This window comes from Diceros bicornis, chromosome 21 (assembly GCF_020826845.1).
Source record: "Diceros bicornis minor isolate mBicDic1 chromosome 21, mDicBic1.mat.cur, whole genome shotgun sequence".
Taxonomy (NCBI): Eukaryota; Metazoa; Chordata; class Mammalia; order Perissodactyla; family Rhinocerotidae; genus Diceros; species Diceros bicornis.
Genome location: NC_080760.1, coordinates 25632470 through 25654854, shown reverse-complemented (window position 1 = coordinate 25654854; position 22385 = coordinate 25632470). Strand labels below are relative to the sequence as shown.

At 33.8% G+C, this 22385-nt stretch overlaps 1 protein-coding gene across 1 annotated transcript in view; it reads left to right on the top strand.

Moving 5' to 3' along the window:
• Positions 1-22385, top strand: part of EIF3E (eukaryotic translation initiation factor 3 subunit E) — a 44014-nt gene that overhangs the window by 2377 nt on the left and 19252 nt on the right. Inside the window, exons 2-7 of the mRNA XM_058564790.1 lie at positions 2627-2741; positions 4394-4511; positions 7006-7048; positions 8440-8544; positions 13867-13992; positions 14681-14805. Coding sequence (XP_058420773.1) covers positions 2627-2741; positions 4394-4511; positions 7006-7048; positions 8440-8544; positions 13867-13992; positions 14681-14805 — 632 coding nt within the window. The remainder of the gene's footprint in view (positions 1-2626; positions 2742-4393; positions 4512-7005; positions 7049-8439; positions 8545-13866; positions 13993-14680; positions 14806-22385) is intronic.

Here is a 22385-nt window from a genome sequence, read left to right as displayed (position 1 = left end):
GGAATCAATGCAACTGCTAAAGAGAAAATCTTTGAATAGCTAAAAATGATATCCAAACTAATGTAGAAAGTGACAACCAAAAAGGGTGATATAAAAATGAGAGCAGAGGGTATGGTGAGGCTGAGGAAGCACTTTAATGGTAATGGTGGAAGAGGTGATGAATTTAAGTTGAAAATCTTAGAGATGAAGTACTGGATGAAAGTTGTACTTTGTGGGATAAAGGAATTTTAAGGCTTGAGTTTTTAAAGAATCATCAGTATAGATGTTGGATTTGTGGAGGATGACAGCAGGAAGGGATGTCAAAAGACCTCTTAAAAAGTAGGAGCTGTTTGCAAGAGGTTGATAGACCAGGGGTTGGCAAACTATATAGCTTGTGAACCAAATATAGCCCTCTCTCCCTGTTTTGTGTGGTCTGTATGCTAAAAATAATTTTTAACAGATGAACATTTGGAAACATTTTCAATTAGAGAACACTAACTTTGTACCCCAGTTAAGTGAAATATTTCCTGCCCAAAAAGAATTCCATTCTTTTCATTAGTAATCTATATTACAAAAAATTTTACTCCATTATAATCTTTATATTCTTTATTTAAAAAAGAAAAGAAATTGTGGAAATTTGTTTCTTTCTTATGGTACTTATATATAGTATCCTTGATTTTTGCTCTTTGGCTCACAAAGCCTAAAATATTTACTATCTGCCTTTTATAGAATAAGTGTGCCTATGAGGCAGAATTTAGAGAGGGTGTTATAAGCAGATGTAGATTTAAGAAGAGGCCAATAAAGTGTAATGGCAGAGGAGCAATGCTTTGTATTTACACTTGGGAGGCACATTACAAATTAAAAGCTATTAATGGGGTGCTGAGGGGACGTGGCATGCTAGGAAAAGGATGTTTTCACCTAAAGTTAGGGTTTCTGTAGGGCAACTGAAAGAAAACTTCAATTCTTTTAAGTAAGCTTTTTATCAAGTATAACATTCATGCGGAAAAGTGCATAAGTATAAATGCTTTTTTCAGAGTGAACACACTGTGTGACCACCATCCAGATCAATAAGTAAAACGTTACAAACATTCTAAAAACCTTCCTTCAGACCCCTCTTAGTCATTATTCGCTCTTCCCAAAGGTAAGCACTAGATGATAGATTAGTTTTTAATTTTATATAAAAGAAATTAATCATTCACCATCATATACTGCTTTGTATGACTTCTTTCATTCAACATTGAGTCATCCAAGTTGTTAGGATAGCAGTAGTTCATTGATTTTCAACGCTGAATGTTAAACCATTGTATAGGACAGTTTATCCATTCTAATATTGATAGACTTGGCTATTATGAATAGTGCTGCTATGACCATTCTTGGAAATTTTCTTTGAATATATATACTCATTTCTCTTGAGTACCTAGGAACAGAATTGCTGGGTCAAAAAGTATGTTTAGCTTTCGGAGATAAAAACAGTTTCCCAAAGTGGTTTGACTTCTGCCAGCAGAGTTAAGTGTTCAGTTACTCTACATCTATACCAACACTAGTATTGTCCATTTTTTTAGTTTTTGGTGTGGTTTTCGTTTGCATTTCCTTTGTGATTAATGAAGTTAAGAACCTTTTTGGGTGTTTATTGGCCATTTGGTTATACTACTCTTGTGAAGTGCCTATTAAAATCGTTTGGCCACTTTCAATTGGATTCTCTCTCTTTTCTTACTATTTTATAGGAGTTCTTTTTGTAGTTTGGAACGTCAGTTTTGATCTCATGGCTGTACCATTTGACCACCTTCAGCTTTTCTTTTCATGGGTGGTGAAATGTGGAATCTCCTGCATTTTTCTTTCCTTGGCAAAATTAAGTACAAAAATTTTTTCTTTTGCTGAAGCTTTATCTTGATGACTGATAAAATTTTTTTATTTTGATTATGATCTCTCCCTGAATATTATTGTGTAGAATCCTTACATATTGCTCAATACACTTAACTTCATGTTTATGTGAGTTTGCTTATGTATCTATATGGTACCTCTACTATGGGTTAAATTATATTTCTTGAACTCCCTGCAAAACAAAAACCTGATATGACGTGGTTATCTTACAGAATAGGTGCTAGTTTTGTTTCAGGGGTGTAGATGGGGAAGTATTATAAAAAATCATTAACTAGTGAAAAAATACGTGGGGGTAAAGGAGAGGCCACTTTGAGAAGAGATGAGTAGGCATCGTGTAGATGTAAGAGATACTAAGAAGGTAAAAAATTTGAGTTGATTCCTGATTACCTGGATGTGGAGAAGATACAAGTGTAGTTGCTTACCAGTGGAGTTGGTATGGTTGTGTGTTTATGCACAGCCTTGTTCTAGAAAGGATAAAAGATGGCTTATAGGGACACATAAAAAATGATATAAATCAGGGGTAGATAAGAATGGCTTTGAAGTGTATAATTGCCTTCATTTTTCAATTATTAGGTAAACAAAATATTCTTCTGTCTCTGTAGGCTGATTGCTTGCCTTCTTACAAGAGGGTAAATTAATAGTATATAAGATTATATTAAAAAACAGTATTTCAGAAAGTATATTTCCAGGTAGACTAATCTTACTATTAATCAGTTTATTTGGGGGAACTTCAATATATTTATTAGAAAGTAATTTTCTCTTGCAGATATATAATGAAAAAGAATTATTACAAGGGAAATTGGATCTTCTTAGTGATACCAACATGGTAGACTTTGCTATGGATGTATACAAAAACCTTTATTCTGATGATATTCCTCATGGTAAGTTTTGTCATTAGAACTGAAGCTTGTCTTGTTAACCAAGTTTCTGTGTATTAAAATTTTGTGATTTATAACAGAGCTTTAGTCAGAAGTCTTAATTATTTGAATGATTACATTCATGCGCCACATAACAATGTCTCAGTCAATGACAGACTGAGTATATGACGTTGGTCTCTTAAGATTAGTATTATATAGCCTAGGTGGTAGGCTATACCGTCTAGATTTGTGTAAGTACACTCTCTGATGTTCATACAATGATGAAATTGCCTAACGACGCATTTCTCAGAGCATATCCCGGTCGTTAAGTGACACTTGACTGTAAAAAGTTCTTTGGATGAAAGGTAATATGAAGGTTATAGGTCTTCTAAAGTATATTGTTTTCTCATGGCAAAAGGTGTGAAACCTCTTTAAAACATGGCCATCAAGTACCTTCAGTTCATAGTATGTATGATCAAAGTTGTGCTTATGAATCAGATTGTTTCCTTAGAATTATTCGAGAATGTTGCAGGGTTTGGTTTGCTAACTTTTTCAGTTAGCATCTTGTGTGCCTTAGAGATATCTTTTTCATCTTGAAGCATCTAGGTATAGCCACGATTCTCAAAATTATGGTTCCCAACACCGTCATCATCAGTTCACCTGGGAGAGCTTGTTAGAACTACAAATTCTCCAGCCATACCCTAGATCTGCTTAATGGGAAACTATTGGCTGAGGCCCAGCATTCAAATTGGAGAACTATTGTGGTACAGTGTTTTCCAAATCCTTGTTTTCTATGATAGTAGATGTTCCTTTAAAAAAAAGTGGTCCCATAAGTTTGGAAAATTCTAGTATATCATTTCTTTTATGCATAGAGTATTTTTAAAGATTCTAAGAACTTTTTGAGTAGAGAGATACAATTTACTTTGTTTAAATTGACATTTCTCAGTATTTAGTTACAGATCCCCTCTGTGTTTGAGAAACACTGTACTAGTATATACTTTCTAATGTATAATGCAGAATTTATTACATTGAACATAATCACCTTTTTGATTTATATTACAGTTCCCTACAGTAACAGTAGCTCTTTAAATTTTAGTTTGTGAGGAAAAAGTGAACTATTTCTCAGTGAAACTTTTAAAGCATGCTAGCAGGGTAGGTTATATGCAAGTTTTCCCTATAGAATTGGGTTTGAGAGATTAGAGAACCAAATTTATAGTGAAAAGAGAGATTATTGACTGGATTTAAATTGCATTCAACCTCATTGAAAACCTGTGGTAATAATATGTAAACTCCTCTGAGCCTCTGTTCAGCAACTCTGGGATAATATTCACCTGAGAAAATTCAGTGAAAACACTGAGAATGAAGTCTCTGAAATGTAGAATTAGATAAATGTTTCCTGTACAGCCTGCAGGTCTCCCCCGCCCCCTTCCATCTATATATTCCCCCATTTCCTGTCAGAGCAAGAAGAGGATTCCCTCTTCCTTTCCGTGCCTTTGCGGTGCTAGAAAGAAAAAATTGGATCTGGGGGAGTTACTGAATTGGTGGTTCCTGGCATGTGAAAAATTGGGGGTAAATAAATATTTGCACAATTGAAATAAATTGAAAATTTTCCAGAGACATCTTCACGGTGAGCAGTATAGTTTAACATCATAGTACTCCTTTGCATTTTTAATTAGCTTTGAGAGAAAAAAGAACTACAGTTGTCGCACAACTGAAACAACTTCAGGCAGAAACGGAACCAATTGTGAAGATGTTTGAAGATCCAGAAACTACAAGGCAAATGCAGTCAACCAGGTAACCTCTCTTTAATTTGAGTTCTAAAAATTCTCTTTCCTGGATTAATACAAATGTTAATTCAAACTTTATCTAGTGTCCCCTTGTAGAAGTTTGTGGTTTAAATGATCAATTTATGTGTTTATTTTCATTTGTCTTTATTGTGTAGGGACCAGGAATTCCTTAATAATAAAAGTTAATACTAAATTTTTTTTCAAACTTCTTACCGGTTACCCAAATCTGACTATGCAGGAGCAGTTCCACCCTTTTCCCCCCTTCCCAGGGGACATTCGACAATGTCAGGAGACATTTTTGGTTGTCACAATGGGAGGGGTGCTGCTGGCACCTAGTGAGGAGAGACCAGGAATGCTGCTAAATATCCTACAATGCATCAGACAGTACCCTAGTCCCAAAAAAGAGTTATCCAACCCAAAATGTCAGTAGTACTCAGATTGAGAAACCCGGTACCTTGGCAATACCTGGAGCACATGGGTTGTTTGCTGTAAGGGAAACCTGAGCTCGTTTTATCACTTTGCTACGTTCTCTCGTATCTTTCCAACCTCGATGCCCAGCCCAAGGAGGGTAGTGTAGAGCCGATAAGGTTATTTTATTCCTAACTTCCCCTTAGCTAGAAATAGACTTATTGTTTGGTTTCCAAAGAAAGCATATTGCCTCACTCTGCCTTAATATATATTACTAATTGAAGCCCTTTGGGTTATTAAAGAAATGTTTAAAAATAGAATCTTCTACTAAAATTGAATATTGTCATTTTGATAAATCTTAGCTACCAATATATTTGCTAGAGGAATTGAAGATTTTGCCATGTTGTAACTTTAGTTCTTATGATATGTGATCAAACCAAATTTTTAGAGAAATTAGCTCTAAGTTTTTATTTGTGGTTTGGGTAAGTGTTACTAGATATTTAGAAAAGCGGTATATACTACATGATTACTTCACCATACTGTAATGTACCATACTATGCTACATAAGTGTACACAGATGTATATATACACATGCACACACATAGATAGCTATATCTTTCAAAGCTATCACATATATATCTTATATATAGCTCTGTGTGTGTGTGTGTGTGTGTGTGTGTGTGTGTGTGTATATTTTGCTAGATTACTTGTGTACATTTAGAATATAATGAGTAATTGCAGACCTTCAAATCACATGCCCTTAAAGGGAAAGCTGAAATAATCCAGGTGTTAGGCTACGACAGATTTAGGATTTATATTCTAAATTTAGTCTAGTCACTTAAACACTAGGAAGTAATGGGATTAGGGTATGAATAAGATGAATATAGATTTGTTCACCAAATATTAGAAAGAGAGGACTCCTTGTAGCTTAATAGACACTAAATTGGAGATAAATGAAAGGATAGAATTGTGTATTAAAAACTTATAATCTAATTAAACTACTTGTTTTCAAAGTAATAACCTCTCCCCACCAATTCCCATTTTAAAATTTCATTGAACATGTAGTATTGTACTTCTCATACTTTTCCAGAAATATCCAGTGAGCCAGAGGACAGTGTAAGGACTGTAACACAGTTGTTCACTATGATCCATAGCAAGCATTAAGTTTTGAAGTCTTTTGATGTTAAAATTTCATGCATGTTTCATATTCAGTGTTATACCCATGTTAAGTTTAGTGATAAAATATCCCCTCCCCATTAAATCTTCAAAATGTTGCTCTCGGAGAACATGCCACGACATTTCTTCTTGCAATAAGCATAACAAAATGTTTTCATTTTTGAAAATGCCTAGAAGATGGACACCTGTGCCCATCTTGTTCCTTGGTGTCTTTGTTATCAATTTGTCTTTTACCAGCCTGCCAACCTCTCAAGTTATGCAAAGTTAATTTAAGATAAGTTAAATCGGGTTATTTGACACTTTGGTATGATGATAAGTATATAGGGTGTGTAGCATAGATATCATGTAAGTTAGGCATGATTTATTAATCTTGTGAATTTGCCAAATCACTGTCCTTGTGAAATATATTAATATTGTGGAGGGGGACAAAATTTATATATAGGATTAATTCCTGTTTGTACAGTACATTTATTTCAATCTCATTTTATAATATGAATATATTATCTGTTAGAAATGTTACCTCAAGACTGCAAATACCATTCTCAGTAGGTCACCACCTAAGTAGACTACTGACCTCACTATAAAAATAGTCAGAATGTTCTGGTTTTATCACCTAAAGAACTTCTAAAGGCCTTCCCTTAGATGATGTGGTGAAACAGAACACGTGATTTTCAATTAGGGCTAAAGAAATTTAAAAGTGAAATTTTAAAGTTTGCAATTCTCCTCGAGTTCCTGTTCCTTATGTTCAAAATGTGTAATGTTCTATTTATTTTATTCTAGAAGTCTTATTTTCTTTCTAGTGTTTATTAAGATAAGATTAAAATGGCTTTGTGTGGGTAATAAGTTAGAAGTTGGATATGCTTATTTTGTGTTCTGTGGCCTATAAAATACAGTAATTTTTGTTTTTTATTATTAAGGGATGGTCGGATGCTATTTGACTACCTGGCAGACAAGCATGGTGTAAGTGGTGTTTTAAAAATTCTTTTAATTGTCATGTTATAATAAGGTTAAATAAAGAATAATGCTGTATAGATAGGTTCATAGCTTGACGAGAATATAATTTCCAGATTAACTTCTTAAATGTAATACCTGGTATGTTTTTGAAACTTTAGTTTTTAAAAATTGGTGCTGATAGGGAAGTAACATGCTTATGCTTACTTTTAGATAACAGAAATTCTCAAAAGTTCTGATTTATTTTTCCAGAATAATCATATGATAGTTAACATTTTATATTTCTCATGGGTTAACAAGTGAGTAAAGAAAACTAAATTTAAATTAGAAACGCTTTGAGCAATAGAATTAAGTGATACTTTGACTGCCTTGTGGAATACAGTAGCCCTTGATGTTATCATAGGCCTTCATAAATCCCCAAATAAAGGAATGTGATTATAGGCTTTGCTAGTCATCTCCCAATCTCATTTCCCTTGTGTTAACTCAAAGTGTGAGGCATATGTATATAATTAATTCTTTAGCTTGCATTCAAGTTTTGTCTCTCATTTAACAATTACTGTTAACAAGAGGCATGCTGACCACTGTGCAAATTACTCTTTCTGATTTCCATGTAGATTTTTTCATTTATTTGTTCATGTTCTTGTTTGTAGCCCTTCTCATAGATTTCTTCACTTTCACTTTGCTTGCATCATTAATTCTAAAAGTTGATGTAATTTGGGGGCCAGTTTTCACAGAGAACTGAATTTTATTGTACGTGTTATTTGTACAGCATCACAAAACCTTACAGGGATGCATGTGCTTGATAGTTGTATAAGCTCAGTCACCAGCTAAGGGACTCACATGTCAGACCTTCAGCTTCAATTCGAGTTTGTATTGTAACAAAGTAGATTTCATTACAATTCATAACTCTTAGAGGGCAGGACTGGGAATGTTAAATCCAGTAATTCCTAATGTATATTTTAAGGGTCATGTTGTTTTCTGATCATGGTTTTTATTTTGTTATTGTTGTTTTTTGTGAGGAAGATCAGCCCTGAGCTAACGTCCGATGCCAGTCCTCCTCTTTTTTTTCTTTTTTTGCTGAGGAAGACTGGCCCTGAGCTAACATCTGTGCCTGTCTTCCTCTACTTTATATGGGATGCCGCCACAGCATGGCTTGACAAGTGATGCGGTGATGCGTGCCTGGGATCCAAACCTGCGACCCCTGGCCCGCCGAAGCAGAGCACACGCACCTAACCGCTGTGCCACCGGGCTGGCCCCTGTGTTTTTTTTTTGGTGGCAACTTTTGGGAGGCTTTGGACGAACTGACTTTTGGGGACATCTAAAGGAGTAAATAGTTTGAATTTTAAAACTCAAAATTGAAAAATAGAACTTAAGCTTTTTTTTGTTTATTTGTTTTTCAGTTTAGGCAGGAATATTTAGATACACTCTACAGGTATGCAAAATTCCAGTATGAGTGTGGGAATTACTCTGGAGCAGCAGAATATCTTTACTTCTTTAGAGTGTTGGTAAGTAATTTCTTTTCTTTATCCTCTCCTTTGTAGGATTCCCTTGGTTTCTCAAAACGTATCTGTAGATTTGGGTTTTTCTGTTAAGTTTTCAGCATTCGTTGGCAAAAGGAGAAAAAAATAAAGCAACTTTACCCAACAAAAAACAAGTAGAAACAGGAAACCTTATGTCAGGGCCTCAAAATTTGGAGGGAGATTTACCTTCTCCTTAAAATCCAAAAGTGGGAACCACTAATTTGTTATTTTATGTATAATTGTATGATTTCAGCATTAGCAGAATTCTGTTATGTAATGAATTTGTTATAATATTACTGTACAGCATAGTGAGTGGCACATTGTGAGTACTTAAAAATATTTATTGAATAAATCTATTATTCCGAATTTTAATTCAATATTTTATGCTGTGTATATTGGTTGACCTTGTTCTAAACAACTGTGGAATTCTTATAACACTGGAAAAGATTTTATGCCTTAGTGGTAGCTTTTTTCCATTTACTTCTGCCCTCAGCTATTAGAATATAAAGCTCAGTGGTTTTTTCTTTATGTAGAGGGTAGATGAGTTTAAATGGTACTATTAGAGCAAATTGCTAATCACAAAGGATCCTGTTTATTATCTTCGTCTATTTGACGAGATCTAGATTCAGTGCTTTTGTTAGAGAAGGAGGAGTTGTGTGAAGCCAAAGAAAAAAATCAGGCCTTCACATTGACAGATTTCTTTCTCACTCTGCCTTCTGTTTAGGTAATTCTTTTAATAAATGCCTTCTAGAATTATCAAAATGCCCTTGTTTTACTAGCCTCTCATTTGAGAAATTATAATTGGTTACTCACTTTGGGTTAGTAAGCAAGTACCTAAGTCTGTGATTTCTCTAATTAATCCTAGAAGTTGGGAAATGACCTCTTAAGACAGGTACTTTTTGTCTTTCAACCTTGGAAGAGTCCTTTTTTCTGTCTCTGTTTTCTGGTGCCTTTTTTCTTTTAGCCACACATGCCACAAAGAAAAGCCTTATGACTGCTATCTTTAGTTATTTTCTAGGAAATTAAATTTTCCTTTTTTGGGGTGCGGGAAAGAGTTTGGTGTTACTAATTTAGGTAATTCGTAATTTAAAAACGTACTTAGGCAACTTCATTTTTTAAAACTACCATCCTTCCTTCAAAGAAATACTTTTAGTTTATTTGCAAGTTTGATTTGAAAAAAATTTATTTTTCACTTGCTCCCATTTGTAAATGAATTCTTAACTTACAGATTAGCTGTGGTTAGCTTGCAAGTGCATTGAAGGTAATCAGTGATGCTAAACTTGTAGTGCCTTATCAGAAAATTCCATCAGTTTTACTTTGAATGTTATGAAGGATTTAAGAGAACAAAAGTTGATTACTTTGGAAATGTAAACAGCTTAAACCAGGATTGTAAAATCAGAAGCCTGATATGATTACAGGTACATGAAAAGAGTTGGTTATTCATATCATTTGTTAATGCTGGGAGTGAATTTTGAGAATGAAGATTTAGTGTCATGTTAGAGTTCTAGCACAGTAAATTTATTGTTGCTGGTCAGCGAGTGAATGTGCCATTTTGCTAAGACATGGAAACTTAAGGTAACTGCTGGAAATCCAGATATTGAAACTCTTCTAACATATCCACCCTTGAAAGCAGGTTGGTATGAAGAGCCAACTGTAGTGACATGGACTTGAGCCAGAGTAGTACGCATGAACCTTTTGGGGATTAAAAAACTTGCTGCACTGCTACAAAAAGCTTTTATCCTGACACATATAACATATTCTAGTTTTAATAGTATTATATTTATGTAGTATAGTTTTATATACTACATATATAAAACTAATTTTATATATACTAATTATATATATACTAATTTTATAATTAGACTGAAAATTTCTACAAGTGATACATACTTAAAGGTTTGCAGAGTTTTTGTGTTTACTTTTTTTAAATATGAAGATCCAGTTAGTTCCCTATCTTAAAAAAATTCCAGGTTAGTTTTTAGTTTTCGCATTGCCTCACAAATCTTGTGCTGAAACTCAAATTAACTCAAATGGCATTTGGTTAAGTGATTGAATACCATGATCTGGATACAAAATTAATGTTTTACATTAAGAGCAGTCAAAATATAGTGATTGGATAGTGCTTACAAATTACGTGCAATTTGTTTTTAAGTTTTTGTCCCGTCTTGTGCCACAAAACATTTGAGATAGGTGGGAGCTGGTTACTTCCTCTTGGCATACTGATTGAGGCTTTGGAACCAAGCTAAGTTTAAAAAAATAGATTATTTCACTTCTCTTTTTCTTTTGATTTAGATAGACCCTTCTATAAAATCTATGTATTTGTTTGAAATCTCATTAATAGTAAAGATAAAAATCCTGTTTTGGATTTGGGATGAATCATGTCAGTGTTTTACTTATTAGTTGTTTAATTTTATTTTTTTGTGGTAGCCTTTTTTCATTTCTAAATTCTTTTCTGGTAGTTGATTATTCTTTTAAATCTATGGTTAAGGAAACATAAGCTATGAAAGAACCATTGTAACTATGATCTGAGATTAGAATTTGACTCTCCAAGTGACCTATTGTAGGTCACTGTTGTATAAATTAAAGCTGTGTGACCCTACAGTCTACCTTTATTTTAAAAAGACTTTGGTGGCTTTTAGAATACATCCAGAAGTGTTTAATGCATCCTATTTGGTTGTGAAACTTCTTTGATTTATGCTCTAAGAAATGTATTAATTTGAAATGAAATGGTGGAGCAGATTTGATAGGAATTTTTGAACATTTTGTTTTAAAAGTTATTAACACTGTATTTTAATTATTTTGATGAAATCTGCCCTCATGGTGGCATTTGTCCTGGCTGCAAACTATAACCCCTCCCCTCATCCAGCAGTTGTTTGAAATAAAAGTGATTTTGAAGAGGCTAAGATTGTTGGTGATCCTATTTTTTTGGTGTTTTTTTTCTTTTTCCCCCACTCAGAATTTAAAATTCATCTACTGTAACTACATGCCATTTGATTTAAAGATACTTCTCCTTGACTCGAGAAAGTGTGACTAATGATGACTTTTGGAAGCTTTAGGATCTTGATCAAAGTTTTGGGTCTGATGTACCCTGTTTGATAATGTCAGTGTAAAAGATGTCTATTTCATATTGATTATCAGATACGTAGTTCATCACATTTTAACATCTGAAATTGGGATGTGTCTTGAATTGGTTGTGGTTTTGGTTTTGGGAACATAAAATAATAGTGTATCTTAAAATTGATGGCATCTTAGATTTGTTGAAATATTACTACTCAGATTTCTATGTAAGGATCAAACATCTTATCCTTTACAATATGAACTGTAATTTTATGGATTTTTATAAATCAGTTTTTTAATTTCAGTGAGTTTTGACCAATGGATTTCCTTGTGCAGCTACCACCAAATCAAGATACAGAAAGACCCCTTGTGCCCCTTTGCAGTCATACTTAACCCCTGCTTCATCCATTGATCTGCTTTATATTTCTATAGATTAGTTTTGTCTGTTCTAGAATTTCGTACAAGGGGAATGATATATGTGAGCTTGTGCCTGGCTTATTTGGACCATCAAGTTTTTGAGATTTGTTTGTGTTACTGTGTGTATGCGGAGTTTTATTCTTTTTGTTGCTAAGTAGTAGTCCATTCTATGAATATACGAAAATCAGTTTATCTGTTCATCTGTTGATGAACATTTGGATTACTTCCAGTTTTTGTCTGTTACAAAGAAAGTTGCCATGAATATTCACGTGCAAGTTTTTTTTGCTCACTTGGCAGCATGGAACAAAAATATTCTAATAATAGGAAGAACCAGAGGTTTCATGGGTATGTTTAAAAGTTTAATCTACAAATTTATTCTCTGTTCTTTGCCTGTTCTTAGAGTTTGCTGAATATTCAGTACATTTGAGTTAATTACTACCTTCAAAGGAAGAATCTCAGTATAGGCAGAGTGTGAGTTAGGTATGGTTATGGTCCTCATAGTTTAGACAACCTATAGTACTCTGATATCATTGTTTCCCGTCATTTTGACATCATCATTTTGATATTGACTCACATTTACTGAGTTCTTACTCTGTATCAGATGACATTGTAATCTTTTCGAATGTATTATGTCATTTAAATCATACAGGAACTGAAATAGGTTCTATTACTATCCCCATTTTATAGATGAGGAAGCTAAAGCACAGATGATTCAGCTATTTATAGTAAGTGGTAGAGCCAGAATTATTGGTGATTGGATGTCTAATCCTGCCCATACAATTCTATTTAACTTGTAATTATAATATATACTAACAGTACTTTACAGTTATACTATTATATAAGTGGTTCAATGAAAAGTTAAATTCAGAATTTCAGCTTGGGGTGCAGAAATGTATTCTCCCTCTAATACCCTCACTTACTTCTGCTGCTCTAATACATCTGATAAGTTTGGAGTCATTCTGTTCACTTCCATTGTCTTGTTTTGAGAGTCCTACTTTACTCGTTTTTGTTATTAGCCTAGTCCTTAGTGTTTTGGTGTTTTAGGTTTGTGACCCTCTTCCACCAGTGGCGAGAAGAGGGAGGATAGCCCTTAGTTCTCCTTTTTGGTAGATTAAGACTGTGGCAGAAAATTTACAGCTTTCATGATTAGAAGTGTGATTTTGGGCAAATTATGCTCTCCATACATCAGTTCCCCCTCTTTAAAATGGAGATAAAAAATATTTACCTTATGGGGTTTTTGTTAGGATTATACGAGTAAATGAACTTTTATTACTCACTACATACTTCTTGATAATTATTAATTGTTATTAACCACTAGATGTGCTTTTTTTATTTTTCTCTCCATAAGCCCTTCCATTTCTGTCATAGTTTGGAATTTTGTTTTGTTCTGGAAATAATTTCTCTAAATTGTAAATGACACCCACAAGTCTTGATTTCCCACATCTTCATTCCAGTGATTTTAGCAACAAATTGCTTCTGAATCTAACTTGATTTCCAAAGTTTTAGGTGCCTAAAATTTGATTAGTTGTATATGTTATTATATATTAATAGTATAAATTATCTGAAATGGGTTACACTAAGACACGGGTGCTATTTCCTAGTTTTCTGATCTAGACTGAATATCAAAGATTGAGTATTTTTAGTAAATTAAGTTAAATGAAAGCTGTTTGAATCAGTTTAACCAGTATGATCCAATAGGGACTAGGATAACTGGAGTTTTGGGTAGAGAGCTTCAGGTCTTTTAGTAGGCTAGATGGATATGTAGAGTATAAAATATTATTCTTTTTTCCTCCTGAGTATTCAGAATATGATTAATTATGATTTCTTAAACAGGTTCCAGCAACAGATAGAAATGCTTTGAGTTCACTCTGGGGAAAACTGGCCTCTGAAATCTTAATGCAGAATTGGGATGCAGCCATGGAAGACCTTACACGGTTAAAAGAGACCATAGATAATAATGTGAGTTCCACTTTTTCAGGGTGATTCTCTGAAATTTCTGTGTATCCTTCATACTTTCTAAGAAGGAAAACACTGTGTATTTTATTAAAAGAGAAGGAAGAAAAAGAAACTAAACTAAAATGTTCATGTTAGATTTTGTTGACCTGACATAAAAATCACAGAGGGTTAGTGGGTTGACTGGTTTTACTGAATCTCCTTGAAGGAACCTGTCAAATTTCTTTTGGGTCTTAGAGAAGAGAACTCAGTTTTCATTTCTATTACAGCTTCTGTGCCTTTTTTATCTGTACCAGTGAAAAATGACACAATGCCTTTAGTGCCACCTGTTATTAAAAGACCTATGCAGAAGATGACAGTTTTCATCTACATTTAATGTTTCATAAAACCACTTATTATGGAGTGTTTAGTTCATTCATTGCTTTTAAAATATTTTCTGAAATGAGTATTATTTACAGCTTCTGTAAAAATGGCATAGTGGACATCATTGAATCTATCTCTGCGAACAGGACAATTTCGAATGTCGAGGATCGTGCAGAGTAGAGGGTATAGGAGATTGGACTTTGGTTGTAAAGACTCTAGTACATGGCTTAGAAGGTTCTCATTTTTAAAATTCTGAGATCAGCAATGTTTATTCTCTTGCCTCTTTCTCATATATTAATATTTCCTCTGTATGCGTTTTTTAACCCTTTAGTCTGTGAGTTCCCCTCTCCAGTCTCTTCAGCAGCGAACATGGCTCATTCACTGGTCTCTCTTTGTTTTCTTCAACCACCCCAAAGGGCGTGATAACATTATTGATCTCTTCCTTTACCAGCCGCAGTAAGTTATTTCACTATAATTTTGGCTTTAATTATATGAAATTATATAGATTTTCTTAAATGTAAAAATGTACTTTTCTCTAACATTTCAGTTTGTTGTAACACATTTTTCCCCCTCTTCATGTGATAGATTTGCTTGTTAATTGAAAAAGCATATATGTAACTCTTAAGTAAATTATTGGATAAAAGTGTACTCTAATCCCTTTAAAGTGCTATTTAAGTGTGGTCCTTGGGCCAGTAGCATAGGTATCATGTAGAATCTCCGACCTTATCCCAGAGAAACTAAATCAGACTGCATTTTAACAGGATCCCAGGTAGTTCATGTATACATTAAAGTTTTAGAATTAAGGCTCTAGGCTATATTATTTGGAAGGAGTATATACATCCCAGGAGCATTCCTTTTACTTCATCTTTGCTTGATCATCCAGCTTTTGGTGATAAGAAATTTACTGCTTTATGAACTAGATATTTCTATTGATAGCTAGAAATCATTTTAAAAAATTTATTCCTCCAATTGAGTCAATGCCTCTGAATCTTCTGCCCATTATTTCATATTTGGTTGGAACGACAGAAAACAAGACTACTTTATGAAAACACTTCAGGTATTTGAAGGTAATTTTTCCTTCTCTCTCCTTCCTTCAGGCTAAATATTTCTGCTTTTATCAAGTAATGTAGTTTTTCAGATTCTTTAGTATTTTAGTTGCTGTCCTTAGACAATCACCAGTTTATCCATAGCCTTCTTAAAGTCTGGATCTTTAAAACTGAAATTTTAGGGGCTGGCCCCATGGCGTAGCAGTTAAGTGTGCGTGCTCCACTGCTGGCGGCCTGGGTTCGGATCCCGGGCACGTACTGATGCACCGCTTGTCAGGCCATGCTGTGGCTGCGTCCCACATAAAGTGGAGGAAGATGGGCACGGAATGTTAGCTCAGGGCCAGTCTTCCTCAGCAAAAAGAGGAGGATTGGCATGGATGTCAGCTCAGGGCTGATCTTTCTCCCAAAAAAAAAAAAATCCAAATTTTATTCTAGGATTGTTATCTAAGCCTTATAGTTTACAGTGGCAATATTAGCTCCTATGACCGGTACATATGCTTATATTATAGCCCAAGATTTCAGTAACATAGTTTAGCAGTTGCTTCATGTTATAGTTTATATTGACTAATAGTATTTAGCTAAATTTCATGTAAACACTTTGAGCCATATTTTTGTTATTTGTTAACCCAAATGAAGATATAGTTCTATTATATTTCACTTGATTTCTGATTATTGTTGTCTGTCAAATTAAGGTAACATTTTGTCTAAAATGTATATTTAATTTATAAAAGTATAGCTTATGAATATCCTTTTGATATAAAACATCTATAAGATTGAACAACTTGTTTTTAGGTTGGTTTTGTAATTTTCAAAGACTTGAAAATAAGAGAATACTCTATAGTGATATTTTTGCATAAGTTGATGAGATATGATTATCTAAACTGAGTCATGTTAATAAACATGTTCTTTGCTCACTTTAGTAAGATTTTTAAGACTGTAAAATATTTGATCTCTAAAGTAAAGTTGTTAACATAACCAACAGGACTTTGAATTTAAGAGAAATTAAGTTATTGGTGGTAATACAGATGAAAAATATTTGGCCAACCAAGAAGTGCCAGTAATTTTTTTCATGTAGAAATGGGGACCCATTTTTAAATGGTGTATATTATGTTCTCTGCATTAAATGCTACATGTTCCCCTGACTCTGGTAAATAAAAGCACTTTTAACAGAAATATGCCTGGTTTATTTTTCATATTAACATTGCAGCTTAAGTTCAGTATTAATGTATTTAGTCAGTATTTGCTAAACATGCTGGTTCAGTATGTTAAAACTGAACATGGGCAGAGGAGTTTTTGTAACAGGAAATTATTTTTTTCTTTCCTTGAAAAAACAAAAAACAAAAACTCCGTGGCATTAAGTGAGATAGAAGACAATGTATGATCTTTGCCTACGTTCCAGCCTTAAATTTTAAATGTAAATAACAGATAAAATTTTATAATTTACATAGCATTATAGTTATTTTTTTGTTAGAGATATTTTATAGCATTCAAGTATGCCTCTAGAGTCACATTATTCACTAATGTGTACATAACAGCTTCATGCTGTCTGAGCTGTTATTCCTCCTTAAAGAAATTGTTTGTGGGAAATTCACTATTAAAATTGTATATGTATAATTTTTAAAATTATGTATACAATTTATTGCTTGCTGGATTCTATGATAGGTTGTTTGTAATCTGGGAAGTTATATAAATCCTCGTCCATATGTTGAATTAAGTAAAAAGCTAGTAAAAAAGGTTAAGAAAAAGCCACTGTCCACTAAAATAAGATCCTACAAGGGTGGTGTTACTCTTTTTTGCCTTTGGCATAGTAACCTCACAGCTTTATTTGGCAGTATACTAGGGGTGGGTTTGTGAAGAACAAAGCTGAACCAACCTTAAAAAAGACTGATATATAAAACCAGAATGTCATCAGTAATTTATGATGAGAAGTGTAAGTGCTAAGAGGACTAACTACATGAAACATTGGGCCAGTGTGTTCTGACCCTGTAGATTTATTACATAGGAAACCATATAATAAACAGAAAGTTTCTTTATGAGTACTTTGAATCAGAATAGAAAATTAATTTATGTGATTGGAATGTTTAATGGCTCCATCAGGTTAAGCTAGCCTAACGTATCCATTTTCATAATAGGAATATTCTTGCCACTAGGACCAGATTATGAACATTTTTTGGCATGTATGACACCCTAAACATTTGGATGGGCATTTCCAAGATTTGCTTTTTACTTCTCTTTTCATGATTCCATTTCAGATCAGTACCTATCACTGTGCTTCTATCTTGCTCCTCCCCCCATATTGATTTAAATATGTTAGTATCTTTTATCATTTTCTTCTCAAGTCTTCCTGATCTGGTAGCTTTTTCTTGCTAAACTGATTAATCTCTTTTCTGCTCTGGTGCATTGTTTATTTAATCCTCTGAGGGCAGTCTTATTTCTCTTGTACTCTGATTCTTAAGAAGTACCTTTTTCCTGTACCCTTTGTGCAACCATTATATTTTAGAAGAGGCTTTTTTATTTGTGATACTGACAGTTACAATCTCATGCAGACATATCAGTGTTGGATGAATCTGGAGTATCCAGAAAAATGATTGGTAAATCATTGCAAGAAATTTGGGAATGTTGGTGAGTGAGTAAATAGCTACATACCTGTCTTTAGTGTTAAAATATCCATGCATCTTATGAAGAAAGATGTTTTGTGAGAATTTCAAGCTCAAGAATTAAGGATGTATTTCTCAGTAATTATGGAGATGAATCAAACATGCATTCAAATGAGAAGAGATTAAAAATAACACTAACATGTCATATTTTGCCTCCCTCCTGGATAATAAGAGTTGATTAGGAGTTGATTGATATCCCCAAAATCGGATGAGAGGATGAGCCAACTCTGAATGAGCAAATTTGACCCAAACATTGAAGCCTGTAATAGCTGGCTCTAATCTTGACACCTACTGGATGGGTTCAGGATAAGGACAGCTCTTCCTGAACTCAGCCATGAGAATCACTAGGAATTGACTTCCATGCTACTACTTACTAGTAGACCCACTCTTCTTTGTTTTTTGCAGTTGTGTATATATTCAGAAAGGAACATTAAATTCAGTTGACTTTTTGAATGTTTTCAAATAATGAAAGGAAACATGCAAACAAGAAAAATAAAAATATTCAAACCCACTGTGAAAATTCTATTATACAAATAAGGGGGAAACAATTTGGGTTAATTTCTGACAGCCTTATGGCTTATATGAAATTAAAACAATATATTTAATTCATTAGTTGAACCATTTGTTACAGATATTAGAAATAGAAAGGTAGTTCAATTGAAATTGCAGAAAGGTTTTTTAAGATAAAAGTCAAACTTTTACAAAAGGAAAACAAGGCAAAATGTAGACTTTTTTTATTTTAAAGTAAGATAAAGGTTCACAGTCATAGAAATATAATTAAATAACAACTTAGAATTAAGTTAAGACTTATTAAATTATCAAGCTGTATTCTACAAGTAGGTTTAATGCCTTCATTTGTATTTCCATGGTTCATATACAAAAAAGACAATACCTTATACCATTTAAAATCTCTCAGTGAATTCAAAAAAATAGAAATTTTATATTGTAGTTTTTGAACAGAATACAGTAAAACTAGAAAAATAACAGTGACTAATAGTATAGTATGATGCCACTACCTTGATTCATGTGCTAAGGTACCAGAAAATTTCATTTGTTTGTTTAAAATTCAGTGATTTTTAGTAACTTTACCAGGTGGTGCAACCATCACCACAAATCTGGTTTTTGAATATTTTCATCCACCCAATAAGAACTCTCATGCCTGTGGAACCATTTTTTAACAGAAACAGCCTGTTAGCAAAATGTGGAAAAGAAAACTGCGCAGTACTATTACAGCTTTCAGTTTTCACCAAAATACTGTCCTTAGTGTTTTCACTGCTGTAGGATCAGATTACCATCATATTTTCTCCCTCATTAGTAATGTCTTCATGGCTTATTTTGATTTTTGCTTAATTCCATCTTTTTTCATATGGGAATACACCCAGTTGGTTTCACAGATCATTGTTTCACTCATTTTCCTGGATTGCATATTCTTTGAGTAGAATAGCTACTAGTAAGTAGCATGTAATTTGTATTTGTATGTCTGGAATCAGTATATGTTTTTCAGTTGTCTCTGATAGGTAGTGGAAATTAATGGAGAAAGTATCATATTCTTCCTGTTTTTAATTTCTAATAGCACAGTAATACAATATAATGTGGTTCATTGAGTGTATGTTAAATTGATAGTTGATAGAGCTTGTGATTTCAGGCGTTTTTTAAAATATAAAAATACTTTGGAGATAATTTATACTTTTGTCCTGGAAGCGAAAGTTTAGATGCCAGCGCAGGTTATAGTCTCTTATGTCATATATATTACCATTTCTGCAATAATTTATTCTGAATCTAAAATGGAGATTATTTACACATTTCAAAAATGTTGAACTTATAAATGTAACATAATATATAAGATAAGGTATCAAGTGTAAGATAGGGCTGTCAGAGATGAGGCTTTGCCACCAAATGTAGATGCTATTAGGGAAAAGAAAGCATTTGTAATAGAATGCCCTAGTTACTCTCCAGTTGTGAAAAGAAAGATTCAAAGTTCAGTTAGCAGAAGAGTGTTTAATTTGTTTTCTAAATGAAATAACATAAATTTCCTATGAAATTTCAAGTTTTACTAATAACAGTCAACGAGATGGTGTCCAGAATTTCTCCTGACTGGCCTTTCTGCCATTATTTTTCCTATATTTCCTAATTGTTCCTGATAAGAAAACTCTTTTTCATGCAGATATTTTACCTGCTCTACTTCAGGATGACCTCTAAGATCCCCATCTAAAAATCCATCCTCTGAAGTTCTACTAATGTCTTGCCTTTTTTGTTTTTTTTAGCCAGTCTTTCCGGAAATGCCCTTCTCTTCTTTTTTGTACCTATCCAAAGCCTGCCTATTTTTTAAGCTCCAGCTTAGGTTTACTTCTTTCATGAAGTCCTATATACTGTGTTTTACCTTATATTTGGTATTTAACTATTTAATTCCTTTAAAATAAATAAACTTATAATTGCATTATCTCCCCAGCTAGATTATAAGTGTATTTGAGGGCAAAATTTCTATTCTTAATATTCTTATAGCATCCTGTAGATAATAGATTCTTAAATATTTTTTATTTGAGGGCATATCATGTCTTATCCTTTGATTACTAAATATTCTGGCTTGCAATTAGAAAACACTGTAGAAAAAACTTCCAGAAAATTGTACAATTGGAGGAGGGTTGTGCTAGAGAAAAAATAAACTAAAACAGTTTTACTTATCTATTAAGAAATTACATTTCAGAACACAATAAATACTGAGGCTCATATAAAAGAAAAAATAATTAATAAAGTTAGATTTCCCAAATAGGGGAGATATAGCTTCCGTTCTTAAATAACACAAGAAGTAGCTTGGGGGAATATTTAACTAATTACAGATGTATTGTGTGTGCTAAACACACTGTAGGTATAACAGCTATCACTGAGACCTGGAGAAGTTAGAAGAGGCTAGTGAAGATGAAAATTGATCTGACTCTGAAATTTCAATTGACAAAAAAGAAAGGAGATGATAAGAAAGAGAAATAGAACAAAAGAGCACAACAGTCATGTGTAGGCTGTTAACCACATCTGTGGTTTTGCTTGTATTTGAATTAAACATATAATTACTGATGGTATAAGAATGTGGACTAAGATAACTTCACAAGAATCACCTTTAATCCCCACTCCCCTCCTTTATGTATAGATCTTTATAGATACATACATAAGGATAACTTCACAAGAATCACCTTTAATCCCCACTCCCCTCCTTTATGTATAGATCTTTATAGATACATACATAAGAAGGATCACTTCTGCCCTAGAAAGTAGAGAGTCCCTGCTGTCTTTAGAAGTCAGGAGTTATGGTAATGCTGTATACCAGGGGTCTGCAAACTATGGACCGTGGGTTAAATCTGGCCCATACCTTTTTCCTTAAGGCCTGCGATCTAAGAATGGCTTTTACTTTTTTGTGTGTGTGAGGAAGATCAGCCCTGAGCTAACATCCATGCTAATCCTCCTCTTTTTGCTGAGGAAGACCGGCTCTGAGCTAACATCTATTGCCAATCCTCCTCCTTTTTTCCCCCCAAAGCCCCAGTAGATAGTTGTATGTCGTAGTTGCACATCCTTCTAGTTGCTGTATGTGGGACGCAGCCTCAGCATGGCCGGAGAAGCGGTGGGTCGGTGCGCGCCTGGGATCCGAACCCGGGCCGCCAGTAGTGGAGCGCATGCACTTAACCACTAAGCCACGAGGCCAGCCCTTACGTTTTAAACTGAAAAAAAAAATGAAAAGAAGATTTTGTGATGTGACAATTTCATGAAATTGCAGTTTGAATGTTGGTCAATTTTTGTTGGAACACCGCCACGCTCATTGATGTATATATTATCTTTGTTTACTTTTGAACTGTAATGGCAGAGTTGAATTGTTGTAACAGAGATCATACATTGTTGCCTCACGTGCTACTTGGTGCCTATGAATCACAGTGATGCTGCAGTTATACCTGGACAGTGTTTCAAGTGCCTTGTTTATCACCATAATGCAACATTTACTTCTTTTATTACCAGTGCATACTTACCATTTCAAAACAAGAAGAGAAAAGTGGACTTCAGATTTGCTTTTAAGGCACAGTGGAGTGAGGGGATTATTTTGTGTGAAATTAGAGAGCAAAGCATTGAACTGATGCTATAGGTATACTAAAAGAATGCAGCACACATCCACATTATGAGACTGTAAGCACTCATTACAATGCTCTAAACCGACAGCAAAGCAACTGTCAGAAAAATTAGGATATTTAAAACAGAGTATCTCATTCAGCAGAATTTCCTTATAAAAATGAATGAAAATGAGGCTTCAATTAAAGTTTCTGAGTGACTCTTTTGTTAGCCAAGTAAGGAAAGC